The sequence below is a fragment of the Rana temporaria genome, chromosome 1 (assembly GCF_905171775.1).
Source record: "Rana temporaria chromosome 1, aRanTem1.1, whole genome shotgun sequence".
NCBI lineage: Eukaryota > Metazoa > Chordata > Amphibia > Anura > Ranidae > Rana > Rana temporaria.
The window spans coordinates 620,442,016-620,458,756 of NC_053489.1; the positions used below are offsets into that span (position 1 = coordinate 620,442,016).

The 16,741-nt window shown below is 45.4% G+C and overlaps 1 protein-coding gene across 2 annotated transcripts in view; it reads right to left on the reverse strand.

Annotated features, from left to right (window-relative positions):
- The window catches only part of CFAP99 (cilia and flagella associated protein 99), a 153,519-nt gene that overhangs the window by 128,745 nt on the left and 8,033 nt on the right, over positions 1-16,741 (reverse strand). The window contains exons 2-3 of one of the 2 annotated variants that reach the window (XM_040335303.1): positions 15,374-15,478; positions 6,206-6,332 (exon numbers count right to left, since the gene is read on the reverse strand). In XM_040335303.1, the coding sequence (XP_040191237.1) occupies positions 6,206-6,316 (111 nt within the window). In that variant the 5' untranslated portion in view covers positions 6,317-6,332; positions 15,374-15,478. The remainder of the gene's footprint in view (positions 1-6,205; positions 6,333-15,373; positions 15,479-16,741) is intronic. The other variant, XM_040335302.1, reaches the window with a different exon arrangement.

Below are 16,741 nucleotides of genomic sequence, written 5' to 3' on the forward strand. Positions count from 1 at the left end.
TCTATTTGACATTATAATATCTGATCTTCAACTCCCAAATTCTCTGTAAGTGAGACTAGAGCTCAGGCTTCAAGTGCACAATTAAATGAGTCATTACAAATGTCATTCTAATGCTGGCAGGCAGTCAAGAACTACTGGATGGGGAAGAGGAGCTCCCGCTCTCCTTCTTATCCCTTCTATATCATTCTCTCCCTTTTCTGTCTCTCATGCTTTTTCCTTTCTACCATAAAACATAGCTCCCAACTGTCCCTGATTTCAAGGGTCTGTCCCTGATTTGGAGCAATGTCCCTCTGTCCCTCTTTCCCCCTCATGTGCTCCTCATTTTGGTCTGATCTATATAATTGTATATAAAATTTACTTTTTATCTTTCATCCAATTTCTAAATTGCTGCATTTGTACATTTTGAGGGGGGAGGGGGCGAGCAGGAGTGTCAGTACGCCCACTAACACACAGCTCCTTTATCTATCTGCAAAGTAGAGAGTGTCCTGACTTGCCTGCTCGCCCCCTCAAGAGGCTTTCTCCACACAAGGGAGAAAGCCTTGCATTACTGTGTGGAGTTACAGACAGAAGAACAGGAAGTGAGGATTTCTCAGAAGAAATAAGGGGGTAGATTCAGGTAGCTATTACAGCGGCTTATCTCCAGATACGCCGCCGTAATTTCAAATCTGCGTCGGCGTATCGTTACGCCGATTCTCAAAGGCAGATACGCTCAAAAAATAGGCTTCCTCCGCCGACGCAACTTGAATGCGGCGGCGTATAATTGTGTGCAATATTACGTTGCTAGGGGCTAGGGGCGCTTCCGTTGTTTTCGGCGGAGAATATGCAAATTACCTAGATACGCCGATTCACAAACGTACGTACGGCCGGCGCAATTTATTTACGTAGTTTACGTTAGGCTTTTTCGGCGTAAGGTTGTTCCTGCTATTAGGAGGCGCAGCCAATGTTAAGTATGGACGTCGTTCCCGCTTCAAAATTTTAATTTTTTACGTCGTTTGCGTAAGTCGTTCGCGAATAGGGCTGGACGTAATTTATGCTCACGTCAAAACCAATACGTCGTTGCGGCGTACTTGGGAGCAATGCACACTGGGATATGTACACGGACGCCGTTAGAAAAACACGTCAATCACGTCAGGTCATCACACATTAGCATAAAACACTCTCCCCCTTCCACATTTGAATTACGCTGGCTAACGCCGGCACCATTTACGCTACGCCGCCGTAAGTTAGGAGGCAAGTGCTTTGTGAATACAGCATTTGCCTCTGAAACTTACAGCGGTGCAGCGTAAATACCATACGCTGCGCCGCCGTACGAATGGGCGCAGCTACGTGAATCTAGCCCAAGGACATTTAAAAGCAAAATGGAAGGATGAGGTAAGTGAAGGAGGACTGCACTAAGGTAAAGGAAGCTATTTAGGGATTTTTTTTTTACCTTTACAACCCCTTTAAAGGAACACTAAAGAGATTTTTTTTTTAAATAACAAACATGTTGGCCCGGATTCAGAAACAATTTACGTCGGTGTATCTATTGATACGGAGCGTAAATTCTAGCATGCGCCGGCGTATCTTCTTTCTGTATTCAGAAAGCAAGATACGCCAAAATTTGGCTAAGATACGACTGACGTAAGTCTCTTACGCCATCGTGTCTTAGTTGCATATTTACGCTGGCCCCTAGGTGGCGCTTCCGGAGATATACGCATAGAATATGCAAATTAGGTAGATACGCCGATTCAGAAACGTACGTCCACCCGGCGCATTTTTTTACGTCGTTTACGTAAGGCTTTTTCCGGTGTAAAGTTACCCCTGCTATATGAGGCGTAGCCAATATTAAGTATTGACGTCGGGCCAGCGTCAAATTTTGTGTCGTTTGCGTAAGTCGTTCGCGAATAGGGCTTTGCGTAAGTTACGTTCAAGAAGAAACCAATGAGGCTTTGTGGCGTAATTTGGAGCATGCGCACTGGGATACGTCCACAGACGGCGCACGCGCCGTTCGTTAAAAACGTCATTTACGTGGGGTCACACTGAATTAACATAAAACACACCCACATCTTCCTATTTTGAATTAGGCGGGCTTAAGCCGGCCCTCATACGCTACGCCGCCGTAACTTAGGGCTCAGGTTCTTTCTGAATACAGAACCTGCCTCACTAGGTTACGGCGGCGTAGCGTATCTGAGATACGCTACGCCCGCACAAAGTAATGCCGGGCTTTCTGAATCCGGGCCGTTATACTTACCTCCACTGTGCAGCTCATTTTGCACAGAGTGGCCCCGAACCTGGTCTTCTGGGGTCCCTTGGCGGCTGTCTCAGCTCCCCTCCACAAGAACTTTTCACCTTCATGCGAGCTCTCTCGCATTGTGGTAAGTTCTTGTGGGCGCTCTCCCGTGATACAGCAGGCGGCTATAGCAGCTCACTGTATCACTGCGCGCCACATCTTCGGATATGATTGACAGCAGCAGGAGTCAAAGGCTGCGCTGCTTTCAATCAACCAATGAATAAGCCGAGAAGCCGACCGAGAAACCAGCGCGTTCACGGCACGGGACTTTCAAAGGGGTCAGGTAAGTAAACGGGGGCTCAGGGGGCGCTAATGCTCGGGTGTTTTTTCACCTTAATGCATAGAATGCATTAAGGTGAAAAAACATGTACCTTTACAACCCCTTTAATGTAAAAAACACCCCACTATTTTTCCTAGCCCCCCCTTGTCCCTAAACATGGCTCCATCTCACTGCTTTAGCGCCATCTCCAGCTCCAGCACCAGAGAAGCTAAGGGCAGTTGAACTATAGGCTCCTGCTGCTGTCAGTCAAGCTCCTGTGAGGAGGGAGCAAGGGCGTGGATAACCAGCGCTGTGTGTGTCTATGGATGCACACAGCCTAGCTTGGGAGTGTGTATGCATGTGTACCTCCATAGCATTGAGCTTGCTAAGGAGGCATCAGATGCAGAGAGAAGGTGACAACACCAGAGGGGGACTGCCAGAAGATGGAGAAAGCAATTTGCCCATGGGAGTTTTTAAGAGTGGTGCTAGATAAAATAATACATCAAATTTAAAAAAAGGAACAACATTTATTTCAGTTTACATGCATAGCTCCCAACGCGCATTATATCATCACATAGGATTATTTCTCCATGCCATGGCTTAAAGCAGGGAGCTCCAAACTTTCTAGTTAAGGGGCCAGTTTACTGTCCTTCAGACTTTAGAAGGGCCGGTGTCCTGTCAAGAAGTGCCCACTATCGAGAAATGCCCGGGTGGAACTGCGCATGCACAGTACAGAGCCGCAGAACAGCTGAGTTTACGATCAGCTGTTGTCTCGCGTTGCCGAAGCACGTTCATGTAGGTGAGAGGTGGATAGTTACATGAAGGGGGCGGATTTTTCAATGATTGTCAGTGCTGGGGGCGGAATTTTTACAGATGGTCAAACAAATCTGCAAAATACATTTTCATCTGCTATTCATTCTGGACGCTTGCAGGGCGTGTATAGTCAATTGAAGGGCAGCTTTTTCTATATTAGATAAAGTTTATTTGGCAGATTTATTTGGCCATCGATAAAAATTCCGCCCCCAGCACTGCCCATCATTGAAAAATGAACCCCCTTCATGTAAATTTCCACCCCTCTCCTACATGAATGTGTCTCGGCAACGCGAGACAACAGCTAATCGTTAACTCCGCTGTTCTGCAACTCCGTGCAGCGCATGCGCAGTTACACCTGGGCACTATTCGATAACTGGGCACTTCTCAACAGAACACCGGATTGTGATCATTGAGAGTAGAAAATTCCTCAGACTTGGTGATCAGAGGTGGTAAAAAAAATTACACAACGCCGCCTGTAGGCATTAGGGGGACAATGCCTCATCATTGGTATTAGTTTGAAGAATGATTTCCATTGTTAGTGTCATTGAGAGGAATGCTGCCTCCTTGTTGGTATTAGTGGGGGGAATGGTGCCTCCTTGTTGGTATTAGTGGGAGGAATGCTGCCTCATTGTTGGTATTAGTGGGGGGAATGGTGCCTCATTGTTGGTATTAGTGGGGGGAATGGTGCCTCATTGTTGGTATTAGTGGGGGGAATGGTGCCTCGTTGTTGGTATTAGTGGGAGGAATGGTGCCTCATTGTGGATATTAGTGGGAGGAATTCTGCCTCATTGTTAGTATTAGTGGGAGGAATGCTGCCTCATTGTTGGTATTAGTTGGAGGAATTCTGCCTCATTGTTGGTATTAGTGGGAGGAATGCTGCTTCATTGTTGGTATAAGTGGGAGGAATGGTGCCTCATTGTGGGTATTAGTGGGAGGAATGGTGCCTCATTGTTGGTATTAGTGGGAGGAATTGTGCCTCATTGTTGGTATTAGTGGGAGGAATGCTGCTTCATTGTTGGTATAAGTGGGAGGAATGGTGCCTCATTGTGGGTATTAGTGGGAGGAATGGTGCCTCATTGTTGGTATTAGTGGGAGGAATTGTGCCTCATTGTTGGTATTAGTGGGAGGAATGCTGCTTCATTGTTGGTATAAGTGGGAGGAATGGTGCCTCATTGTTGGTATTAGTGGGAGGAATGGTGCCTCATTGTTGGTATTAGTGGGAGGAATTGTGCCTCATTGTTGGTATTAGTGGGAGGAATGCTGCCTCATTGTTGGTATTAGTGGGAGGAATGGTGCCTCATTGTGGATATTAGTGGGAGGAATGCTGCTTCATTGTGGGTATTAGTGGGAGGAATGCTGCCCCATCGTGGGTATTAGTGGGAGGAATGCTGCCTCATTGTTGGTATTAGTGGGAGGAATGGTGCCTCATTGTGGATATTAGTGGGAGGAATGCTGCCTCATTGTTGGTATTAGTGGGAGGAATGGTGCCTCATTGTGGATATTAGTGGGAGGAATGCTGCCTCATTGTGGGTATTAGTGGGAGGAATTCTGCCTCATTGTTAGTATTAGTGGGAGGAATGCTGCCTCATTGTTGGTATTAGTTGGAGGAATTCTGCCTCATTGTTGGTATTAGTGGGAGGAATGCTGCTTCATTGTTGGTATAAGTGGGAGGAATGGTGCCTCATTGTGGGTATTAGTGGGAGGAATGGTGCCTCATTGTTGGTATTAGTGGGAGGAATTGTGCCTCATTGTTGGTATTAGTGGGAGGAATGCTGCTTCATTGTTGGTATAAGTGGGAGGAATGGTGCCTCATTGTGGGTATTAGTGGGAGGAATGGTGCCTCATTGTTGGTATTAGTGGGAGGAATTGTGCCTCATTGTTGGTATTAGTGGGAGGAATGCTGCTTCATTGTTGGTATAAGTGGGAGGAATGGTGCCTCATTGTTGGTATTAGTGGGAGGAATGGTGCCTCATTGTTGGTATTAGTGGGAGGAATTGTGCCTCATTGTTGGTATTAGTGGGAGGAATGCTGCCTCATTGTTGGTATTAGTGGGAGGAATGGTGCCTCATTGTGGATATTAGTGGGAGGAATGCTGCTTCATTGTGGGTATTAGTGGGAGGAATGCTGCCCCATCGTGGGTATTAGTGGGAGGAATGCTGCCTCATTGTTGGTATTAGTGGGAGGAATGGTGCCTCATTGTGGATATTAGTGGGAGGAATGCTGCCTCATTGTTGGTATTAGTGGGAGGAATGGTGCCTCATTGTTAGTATTGGTGGGAGGAATGGTGCCTCATTGTGGGTATTAGTGGGAGGAATGCTGCCTCATTGTTGGTATTAGTGGGAGGAATGCTGCCTCTTTGTTGGTATTAGTGGGAAGAAAAATCCCCATCATTGGTATCAGTTGGAAGAATTGTGCCCCAACTATGGTGTCAGTGGAATGAATAGTGCTCCATCCTTGGTGTCAGTGGAATGAATAGTGCTCCATCCTTGGTGTCAATGGGAGGTATAGTGCCTTGTATCAGTGGGTGGAATAGTGCCCCATTGTTGGTTTCAGTGGGAGGTATAGTGCCTTGTATCAGTGGGAGGAATAGTGCCCCAAAGGCCAGATAAGGGTAAGCAAAGGGCCACATACGGCCCACGGGCCGCACTTTGGAGACCACCGGCCTAAAGCATAGACCTGCAGGAGATTCAGTAAAACGCTGAGTGATAGTATGGCAGGTGAACAGATGGGAACTCTATCACCAAACTCAGAATATTTGTACACAGGTAGGGATTAGTGTCATGTCCACATCAGTCATATTTGTACTCACATCACACTTTTCAGCAGCAGATCTGATGACAATGAAATGACGTGGACGGTCTTACCTGCAAGTCTTCTGCCGAGTCTTCCAAGAAGTGCTCAAGACCCTGATTTTCTGGATTATACTTGTTAAGAAGATGGGCTATCAAGTTAATGCATCTCCCATAATTAGCCATCTTCCTCTGCAGCTTCCTGTAAAGGAATAAAGTAGATAACAAAGAGCTCCAAGCAATGTAAAGAGAAAAATAATGCCTGCTTTAACCCTCAAAACCCTTATGCCACGTGCACACGAGGTGGGCACCTCAACCGCCTCCCTTCCACCCTCCTCGCCCTTTGTGTGAACAAGCCCTAAAGTATAAATGCAAGGTGATATAAAAGACTGCAGTTTAATCCAGTTATGTAATATTTAAACAAACCATTGAACTTCATCTGAGGCTACTTTCACACTGGTTCCAATCAAAACTGACGGTAAAACGCCTAAACGTTAATGGAGCGTTTTTGCTGCGCCTTTGTGGTGCGTTTTTTAAACGACATGTGACTCAAAAACTGCATCACAGTGCCTTTTCATTTCAAAAGAGTTTTATTGGTAACAAGAAAAAATACCAGGTATAGCAGTATACAAAGCCACAGGATATCGCATATATCAGGATCGACAGAACGGAAAAGTTACAATGATAAGAGTTATGTATAACAGGATAAATACAAGAGAGCCTGCGGGTCAATGACTAAGTGAGAAAGCACAAATAACCTGGTCCGCAACAATGAACAGCATAGAACCATAAGGCCTCGTACACACGACAGAGTTTCTCGGCAGAATTCAGCGAGAAACTCGGTCAGAGCCGGATTCTGCCGAGAAACTCTGTCGTGTGTACACTTTCGGCCCGATGGAGCCGCCGAGGAACTCGTCGAGAAAATAGAGAACATGTTCTCTATTTTCTCGTTGTTCTATGGGAGAACTCGGCCCGCCGAGCTCCTCGGCGGCTTCAGGGCTGAACTCGCCGAGGAACTCGATGTGTTTGGCACGTCGAGTTCCTCGGCCGTGTGTACGAGGCCTCACAGAGAAAAACTGATAAGAGATTCCAAACAATATAAAAGGGGAGAGGGAGGGAGAAAAGAGAGAAAAAAAAAGAAAAAGGGGGGTAGGTCAGTTCTGAAGTCTAAAAATGAACCAAGGATTCCATTTGGAGTTAAATACGGGAATAGAGTCGTGCAATGTGTGATACATTTTCTCAGATAACATAATTTGATCAACTCTTGTTATAATCAGCGAGAATGGAACCAAGTCCGTTTTCCAACTCAGGGCAATCGCCCACTGCACTGCTAAACAAATCGAATGGATCAGTTTCATAAGGGGTCTGGGAGAGTCTTGTAAGCTTTCAAATAAGAGGCAATGAGTGTGTGTCAGAGCCATGCACCCACCTGCCAATTTATCAATCAGTCCCAATGTTTCAGTCCAGGTGGGCCGCAATTTGTCACATTCCCAAAATAAATGAAAATGGGAGCCCAGGAGGTTACAGCCTCTAAAGCATAAGGGGGACACCTTTGGGAACATCGCATTGAGACGCACTGGAGTGTAATACCAGCGGGTCAACAATTTTATGGCCGTTTCTCTAATCGTGAGGGAGAGAGTGCATTTTCGCATATTGAGCCAGCCCGATGTCCAGTCTAACTCATCCGCCGCCAGATTGAGCTCATGTTCCCATTGTGATCTATACTTGAGTATAGGGGATTCAATGGGTATTCAATGGCGGAGACCAAAGAACTATAAATTCCTGAGATAAGACCTCTTTGACGAGGGGCTGTGTTACATATAGTTTCAGAAAAAGTGGAAGGGCCTGATGAGGGACTTTCATAGTGTGTCTGGAAAAAGTGCCTAATTTGGAGGTAGTGATAAAACTCACCTGCCATGATACCATGCTTCATTTGCAAATTACCGGTAGTAAATGACTCAAACTTAGAGTCTTGCATAAAATTCGCTAATTTAGTCAGGCCCAGGTTCACCCAGATCTGGAAAGTGCTGGGCAAGCAAAGGCCGGGGCAAATCGCGAATCACCCAAAAACGAGGCACCTAGAGAAGGCTGTGAAATGAGGCCAAACTTTACCTTACAACTGTCCCAAAGGCCCAAGCATGCAGCAACCAGGGCTTTTTTTCAGGGGGAACTTGGTGGAACGGAGTTCCACCACCTTTGGCTCAGACCCTTTGGTGCCTGCTCACCACAATCACTTGTAAACACAGAAGTCTGGTTTCTGTGTTTACAAGTGACAGCTCTGCACTCTGTATGTAACCCCCCTGAACTCTGCACTATGTATGTAATGCAATCCTGGTATTTAATGCCCCTTTAAGACCCTTCTACTGTTTGTGAAATCTGAACGGGTCGTGGTTGAGTTCCTGCACCTATTTTCTGAGAAAAAAAGCCCTGGCAGCAACTATAAGGTTTTTGGAACGGAAAATAGAACTAGTTGGGTTAGAAGACCACATAAGTCCAGGAAGATAGAATGGGGCAATTGAGTCTTGTTCAAACCTAATCCAAGGAACCCTGGGATTACAAATATTCCATTGAGCTTGTTGAGAAAATCTGCTGGACAAGTAGTACAACCACAACTGAGGGACCCCAAGACCACTCCGTTTGGAGGAACGGTATAGGATAGCTTTAGCGAATCTAGGGGGCCTGTCTTTCCATATAAATTTGTTAAATAGGGTATGGATCTTGAGAACGTAGGGCCATATTCCCGTAGATTTCCGGCGGGCGTCGCGTAAGCCATTTACACTACGCCGCCCCAACCTACAGGAGCAAGTGCTGTATTCCCCAAACACTTGCTCCGTAGTTTGGGGCGGCGTAGTGTAAAAGGCCCGGCGTATTCCCCGCGTATTTCAAAGGGGGCGGCTTATATTTAAATTAAGCGCGCCCCCGTTTCGATCGAACTGCGCATGCGCCGGGCCAAAAATAGCCCAGTGCGCATGCTCCAGTTCTCGGCGGAAAACGTCAATGACGCCGACGTGTGCGTCATTGACATAAAGTCGTATTCAAGAACGACTTAGTAAAACGACGTACCCGACGGGAAAAGACGACGCGGACCCAACGCCATACTTAACATGGCATACGTGGGACTGGCGCAAGGTTACCCCTCTTATAGCAGGGGTAACCTTACGCTTACGCAAACGACGTTAGCAACGGTTCGGGAATCGGCGTATCAGGCTCATTTGCATAAACAAATGAGACCTGAACGTAAACGCCACCTAGCGGCCGGCGGCGAATTACATTTAGGATCCGACAGTGTAAGTGACTTACACTAGTCGAATCCTAGCCTAAATCCGGCATATCTTGTTTTGTGAATACAAAATAATGATACGCCGGCGGGAAATTCGATTTACGCCGGTGTATCAGTAGATACACCGGCGTAACTTGTTTGAGAATATGGCCCGTAGAGTTTTGATAGCCTAATTGGAAGAAATCTGAATAAATATAATAACTTAGGGAGACTGGTCATCTTAAGGGCAGTCACCCTCCCCAGGAAAGAGATGTGAAGTGGGGCCCAAAGTTTAAGCAGTTGTTTAATTTTAGAGACCATTGGAGGGTAGTTGGCTTCAAACAATTTACGGAAGTCACCGGTCAAATTGATCCCAAGATATGGGAGGGATTGGTCAGCCCAGGGGAACTTGAAGGAATGTCTAAAGTGGTCAAGCTCGGAGGGGGAGTAACCTACAGGGAGGGCCATGGACTTTGATACTTTAACCGAGAGGCCCGAGACCCCTGCAAACCTGGACAAAGTGCGGAATAGATTGGGCAACGTGATCAGAGGGTTGGTGATAAACATTAAAACATCATCTGCATACATGCAGAATTTGTAATCAATATCCGGAGATATCAGGGTCCTGCAAAAGTGCAATAGCCAGGGGTTCCAAAGCCAGGGCGAAAATGAGTGGTGAGAGCGGGCACCTCTGCCTTGTACCCCTACCCAAATCAAAGAACTCTGAGCTACACCCCAGGGATCCTAATCCGAGTCCTGGGATCCTTATATAGAGCTTGAAGGGCCCTAAAAAACTCCCCATTAAATCCCATACGTTGTAACAGAGTGGACACATAGCTCCAAAATACACTATCGAATGCCTTTTGAATATCAAGACTCAGCAAAAATAATTTCTTGGAAAATAGGTTAGCATCCTGAATTATGTCAGCAGCTAGATGTATATTATCAGTAATTAATCTATGGTGGATGAATCCCGCTTGATATGGGGATATGAGTGAGGAGATAACGCTAGCTAAACGATCAGCAAAAATCCTGCTGAAAATTTTCAGGTCATTGTTAATGACCGAAATCGGCCTAAAATTCTGAGGGAGAGAGTGATTTTTATTTGGCTTAGGGATAAGGGACATATTAGCCAACAGCATTTCCCCAGGAAGGGAATCTCCCTGCAATACTGAATTGAAGAGCTGAACCAGTCTGCCAGACAATGAAGGTGCCAATTTTGTATAATAAATTGAGGAGAAGCCGTCTGGGCCAGGGGCCGAGCCAGACTTCAAAGCTTTAATCACATTCAGAAATTCTGTTTGTGATAGGTGAGTTTAGTCTCTCCACCTGGGAAGGGGAAAGAGTAGGGATCGGGATAGAGTCCCACCAAGCCAAATCATCCTGGAGGGAACCGACGGTGATGGTGCCAAAAGGGTAGAGTAACATTTTGTAAAGATCTTAATTACCTCTTGTGGGTGTGAAGTAGTCAGACCCAAGTCATTAACCAATTTGTATACATGAGGGGGTCTAGCAAACCGGTTCAGCCTCCTAGCCAACATGGTGGAGGGGGAGCTACCATGCAATAAAAATTTCGCCTTTGCCCACCTTAGAGCCTTTTCTGCCTTGGTGGTAGGTAGCATGTTCAGCTCTAGACGTTTCTGATCAATTGCTATCCTCGTAGATTCTTGGGTTAGCATGGATGTATTTTTATAGAGTTTGTCTAAATCTGTTGTAAGTTCAAGACACGGTGCTTTTTAATGAGGCATTTTAGAGGGGTTTTGACACATTTTCTATTGATTCCGTTTTCGGTGCAGCTTTTTTAACTGACCAAACATGCTCCAAAAATGCAGCAAGTGGGATTTTTTACACTGCAATAAAAGCGCAACGCCCCAATGTAACAACATACATGGAATTTACGGGGAATATAAAGGGAAGCATTTTTCTTGAGCATTTCTGGCACTTTTCAATAGCACTTAAAAAAAAACTCCTCCGTGTGAAAGCAAACAAATATTCACAGGCCCAAAAAATCCTCATCACAGTCTCCTCTTATATCATCGTCCCCATCAGAGTCCCCCTTACATCAGGGCATCAGGGTCCCCATCAGAGCCCCCCTTTACATCAGGATCCCCATCAGATTCCCCCTTACATCAGAGTCCCCCCATAAATCAAGGTCCACAGAGTCCTCCTTTACATCAGGGTGCCCATCAGAGTCCCCCTTACATCAGGGTCCCCATCAGAGCCCCCCTTTACATCAGGGTCCCCATCAGAGCCACCCTTTATAACAGGGTCCCTTTTAGAGTCTCCCCTACATCAGGGGCCCCATCAGATTCCCTCTTACATCAGAGTCCCACCTTAAATCAACATCCACAGAGTCCATATTTACATCAGGGTTCCCCTTACATTAGGGTCCCCATCAGATTCCCCCTTAAATTAGAGTCCCACCGTAAATCAAGGTCCACATAGTCCTCCTTTACATCAGGGTCGTCCACAGAGTCCTCCTTTACATCAGGGTCCCCATCAGAGTCCCCCTTACATCAGGGTCCCCGTCAGAGTCCTCCTTACATTAGGGTCCCCGTTAGAATTCTCCTTACATCATGGTCCCCATCAGAGCCCCCCTTTACATCAGGGTCCCTATCAGAATCTCCCCTTACATCAGGGTCCCCATCAGATTCCCTCCTTAAATCAACATCCACAGATTTCATATTTACATCAGGGTCCCCATCAGAGTCCCCCTTTACATCAGGGTCCTCATCAGATTCCCCCTTACATCAGAATCCCCCCGTAAATCAAAGTCCTCTTTTACATCAGATTCCCCCTTACATCAGGGTCCCCGTCAGAGTTCTCTTTACATCAGGGTCCCCATCAGAGCCCCCCTTTACATCAGGATCCCTATCAGAATCTACCCTTACACCAGGGCCCCCATTAGATTCCCTCTTACATCAGAGTCCCCCCTTAAATCAACATCCACAGAGTCCCTCATCAACAGTCAGTGCTGATGGGGGATTTCCTCCCGCAGCGCTATTGTGTTCTGCTGGCGGAGAGCCTTCAGGCTCCCCATCAGAGTCCCCCTTTACATCAGGGTCCCCATCAGAGTCCCCTTTTACATCAGGGTCCCCATCAGAGTCCCCTTTACATCAGAAACGGAGACCATTGGCAGCCTCTGCTCACCGTTATCCTCAATCAGTGCAAATAAAGCATATGCCACTCACCCTAGCTTGCAGCTGAAAAAAATTGTGTAGTAAATTACATGACTGGCTGAACAGAATTATAAATATTGTGGGGGGAGGGGGTAAAATACTTCTAATATATATCTTTCAATGGTGTGTTACTTGGCTGCAGATCTTCTCGCTTGCTTACAATCTCGCTTACAATCAGCAGTACTAACACTTTATTATATCTCCTGGTAGAAAAAAATAAAAATAAAAACAGCATGCCAGTGTTCTCAGTGGTTTAATTAAACAAGCTTTTTCTTGCCTGTAATAAATATAACAGCTTTAACCTATGAAGACAGTCATGCTCATTGATTCAGTTTGCAATTTTGATGCACTTCATAATGTACTTTATAAGTGTCTGATAGCAGGCTGTGCCGCATAGCAGGTAATGAGATGCAGAACGATCGAACTGAATAATGATACAAGACCTGCAGCAAAGGATGGTGATCTCAGGTGACCTGAAATGCCACTACATGCTACTAATTTTATGGACTTATTTGCACAAAGCGGCACTATTCGGCGATGATGACCACATCACAAAGTTCAGATAAATGGCTGCAATGAACCCTTGAAGATTTAATTGTTTTCTTGGCCTTGTGAAATGTCAGCGCTGCTAAATATCAAGTGCTGAAGTCACATAAAGGATGAGGGATTGTCTCAGTAGACAAGGTACAGGGGAATGTATGCAAACTGGAGCAGTCTCCATATTGTAAACCCACAGTAAAGAAAAGTGTAATAAACCAGGATCCTGTGGGGCTGAACAATTCCCAGTCACCATGTCGACAGTAAAAAAACTCTCTGGCGACTGGGTCATTGAGAGCTTTTGATGGTGGGGAAGGGGTTGCTGACATAGCAGGGCTATGGTTAAAGCGGGGGTTCACCCTAAAAACGATTTTCTAACATTACATCCAGCTCACTCTCTACATTGACAGTATGCCGTTATTTTTTTTTTTTTTTGCTGTACATACCTCGTATAGCTATTTTCTTCCCCGGCTTCCGGGTAGGGCCTCCCGCGGGAGTGGGTGTTCCTATTCAGCAGGTGATTGACGTGATTGACAAAAACGACCTCCACCCGTCGCATAAGGAGAGTCACGGGTTGCCGAAAGAAGCCGAACGGCGAGTCGGCGCTATACGGCGCCTGTGCACCGACGCTCGGCTTCTTTCGGCAACCCGTGACGCTCCTTATGCAACGGGTGGAGGTCATTTTTGTCATCACGTCAATCACCTGCTGGATAGGAACGCCCACTCCCGCGGGAGGCCCTACCCGGGGAAGAAAATAGCTGTACGAGGTATGTACAGCAAAAAAAAAAACTAACAGCATACTGTCAATGTAGAGAGTGAGCTGGATGTAATGTTAGAAAATCGTTTTTAGGATGAACCCCCGCTTTAAGTAAATCAGGCACTTCATAAGAACGTAGAGGCTAATGGGACATGGTTTTGACAGCCGGTGTTGCACGAGACAGAGTCCTGCCAGCTAGTGACAAAGGCTCAGTCTGTCTCATGCAACACCGGCTGTCAATACAGTTATATTAGCTGCAACATTCACCCACTATACCGGTTGTACCCAACGATAGCCCTGGCATTTCAGCACCAGCCTCCCCACCAGATTACCCTACCGAAGATGGCGGCGGCAGCACCCGAGAGCCGAGGGACAGATTATTTTTGGAGAATAAGGATAGTGTTTAGTGTTACTTTAATTATGTCAATTCTATTGTATATATTATTTTTGTTTTTATGGTATATCCTCATAACTTGCTGCACTGGTTGGCCCTGCACACACCGGCCTGACACTACCTGTACAATGTACACAGCTCACTCCACATTTTCCTTCCTCCTCCCTGAAATCTGTTACCCTCGTGTTTCTCACTGTATTAGACAACCAATGTGACATCTGATCTCTCCTTCTTCTGGTGTACCCACAATCAGCCCACACACTGTCTGTCTCTGCTATAATCTGATACCAGCCGTGATATCATTTTCCAAATCTTCAAATAACTGCACTACAGATATCGCTAAATCAGATGTTCCTGGGCTGGAAGATAATCAGGAATATTTAGTCATAACTGTTATGTGATATGTAACGTAATTCAATTGCTAGGATGTCGGTACGGGGTTCTGTATACACAGATCAGCCATAACTTTATGACCTCCATCTAATACCGAGTAGGTCCCCTTTTTGTCATCAAAACAATGCTGACCCGTCGAGGCATGGTCACTACTAGACGACCTGAAAGTATGCTGCGGTATCTGGCACCAAGACGTCAGTAGAAGATCCCTCATTCCTGTAAGTTGCAAGGTGGGACCTCCATGAATTACAGTTGTTTTCCAGTACATCCCACAGATGCTTTATTGGATTAAGATATGGAGAATTTGGAGACCAAGTCAACAGCTGTTGTGTTCCTCAAACCATTCTTAAACCATTTTGCAGTGTGTTGTGGTGCATTATCCTGCTGAAAGACCACACACATGATCACTGCCGGTGCTTGGTCAGCAACAATGTTTAAGTTGGGAGGTATGTGTCAAAGTAACATCCACATGAATGGCAGGACCAAGGTTTTTCAGCAGAACATTTCCCAAAGTATCAGACTGCCTCCACCGACCCCAGATGATGACTGTATAGTTGAACCGCGTCGGGTAGACCCATTCACACACATCGCTCTTGCACTTTGTGATATGCCTATGATGCCTTCCAAATGTGAGTGTTCATTTTTTAATCTTTTTAATAAATACTACCTTGTACTGTATCACATTATGTGTGTTTTTTTCCCATTACGCATGTTATCTGGTTACCGTATGTCTGGCTCCAACAAGACTACATGTATTTACACTTCCTGGTATTTACTGTAATTTGCAGTGCCGACTGATATGTGGATTCAGAAGAGAATGATAAATTCCCTGATAAAAAAGAAACAATAAAACAATGGTAAGTATTGACTATCTCGCTAAATGTCAGTGACTCCATCTAGCGGTTATATATAAGAATTCATGGACATCTCTAAATCCCCCAAATCAATAGTGTGTGTATATATATTAACGTAATACACGCACTAAGCAATGCACTAAAGCATAAAGTGAACAATACCAAAAAAAAGAACGAAATACTAAAATAAAAGTAAATATCAAAAAAATACTATAAGACAGCAAAGTATAAAAATAAAGATCGCTGACCCATAGCTAATACAATAAGTGGGACTAAACTACCCCTAACAAAGATATACCCCATCTACTAAAATATGGTAAAAATAATCAAGGCATGATTGCCCCCCACCCCACAGAAAGGCAAACATATGGAGGACCCCATCTCAGCTCAGATCGAGTTCACAAAACACAGGACACATACAATATGGACATTTCAAGAATTGTCAATAAATGCATTGACATCAACTTCAATGTTGAGGCCAAACGGAGTGTAACACTGTAATTTGTGTATCCATGACATTTCAAGCCTAGAAATGTTCCTTACCAAAGAACTCCCTCGCCATTGGGGGCGATACCTATCTATCCCCAAAAAAATAGTTTTAGATGGATCCTTGTTATGAGCCACTAAATAATGTTTGGAGACTGAGTGTTTGGGAAAACCTGCTTTAATGTTGGTAATATGCTCATTGAGCCTCACAGAGAACAGTCTCTTAGTCCTACCAACGTACTGGAGCCCACAGGGACATTGGAGTAAATAGACAACACCCTCGGTGGTGCAGGTTATAAAAGACTCAATTTCATATTCCTGTGATGTAATTGTGGAACTAAACCTATGTGTACGTCTGTGTGTACATCCATTAAGGGAGCATACCCGACACCTCCTGCATTGGTAAAAAACAGTAAAGGTGTCAAGAAACGTGGTTCTAGTAGGGGGAGGTTCCAAAACATTAGGAGCTAACCTATGCTTTAGTGAAGATGCCCCTCTATATATCACCTGCGGCCTATTTGGTAATATAGAACCAAGAAGATGCCAATGCTTCCTGATGAGGTTTTTTATATTGTTGTGTTGAACCGAATATGTGGTTACAAATGAAACCACAGGGGCCTTATCGTTGCAAAGTGGCTTACTTCTAAGTAGATCAGCCCTGTCTCTAACCTTATCCTCTTTCAATGTAGACATAAGGAAATCTCTACTGTAGCCCTTTTCCTCAAATCTTTGAGTCAAAAGCACAGCCTGGT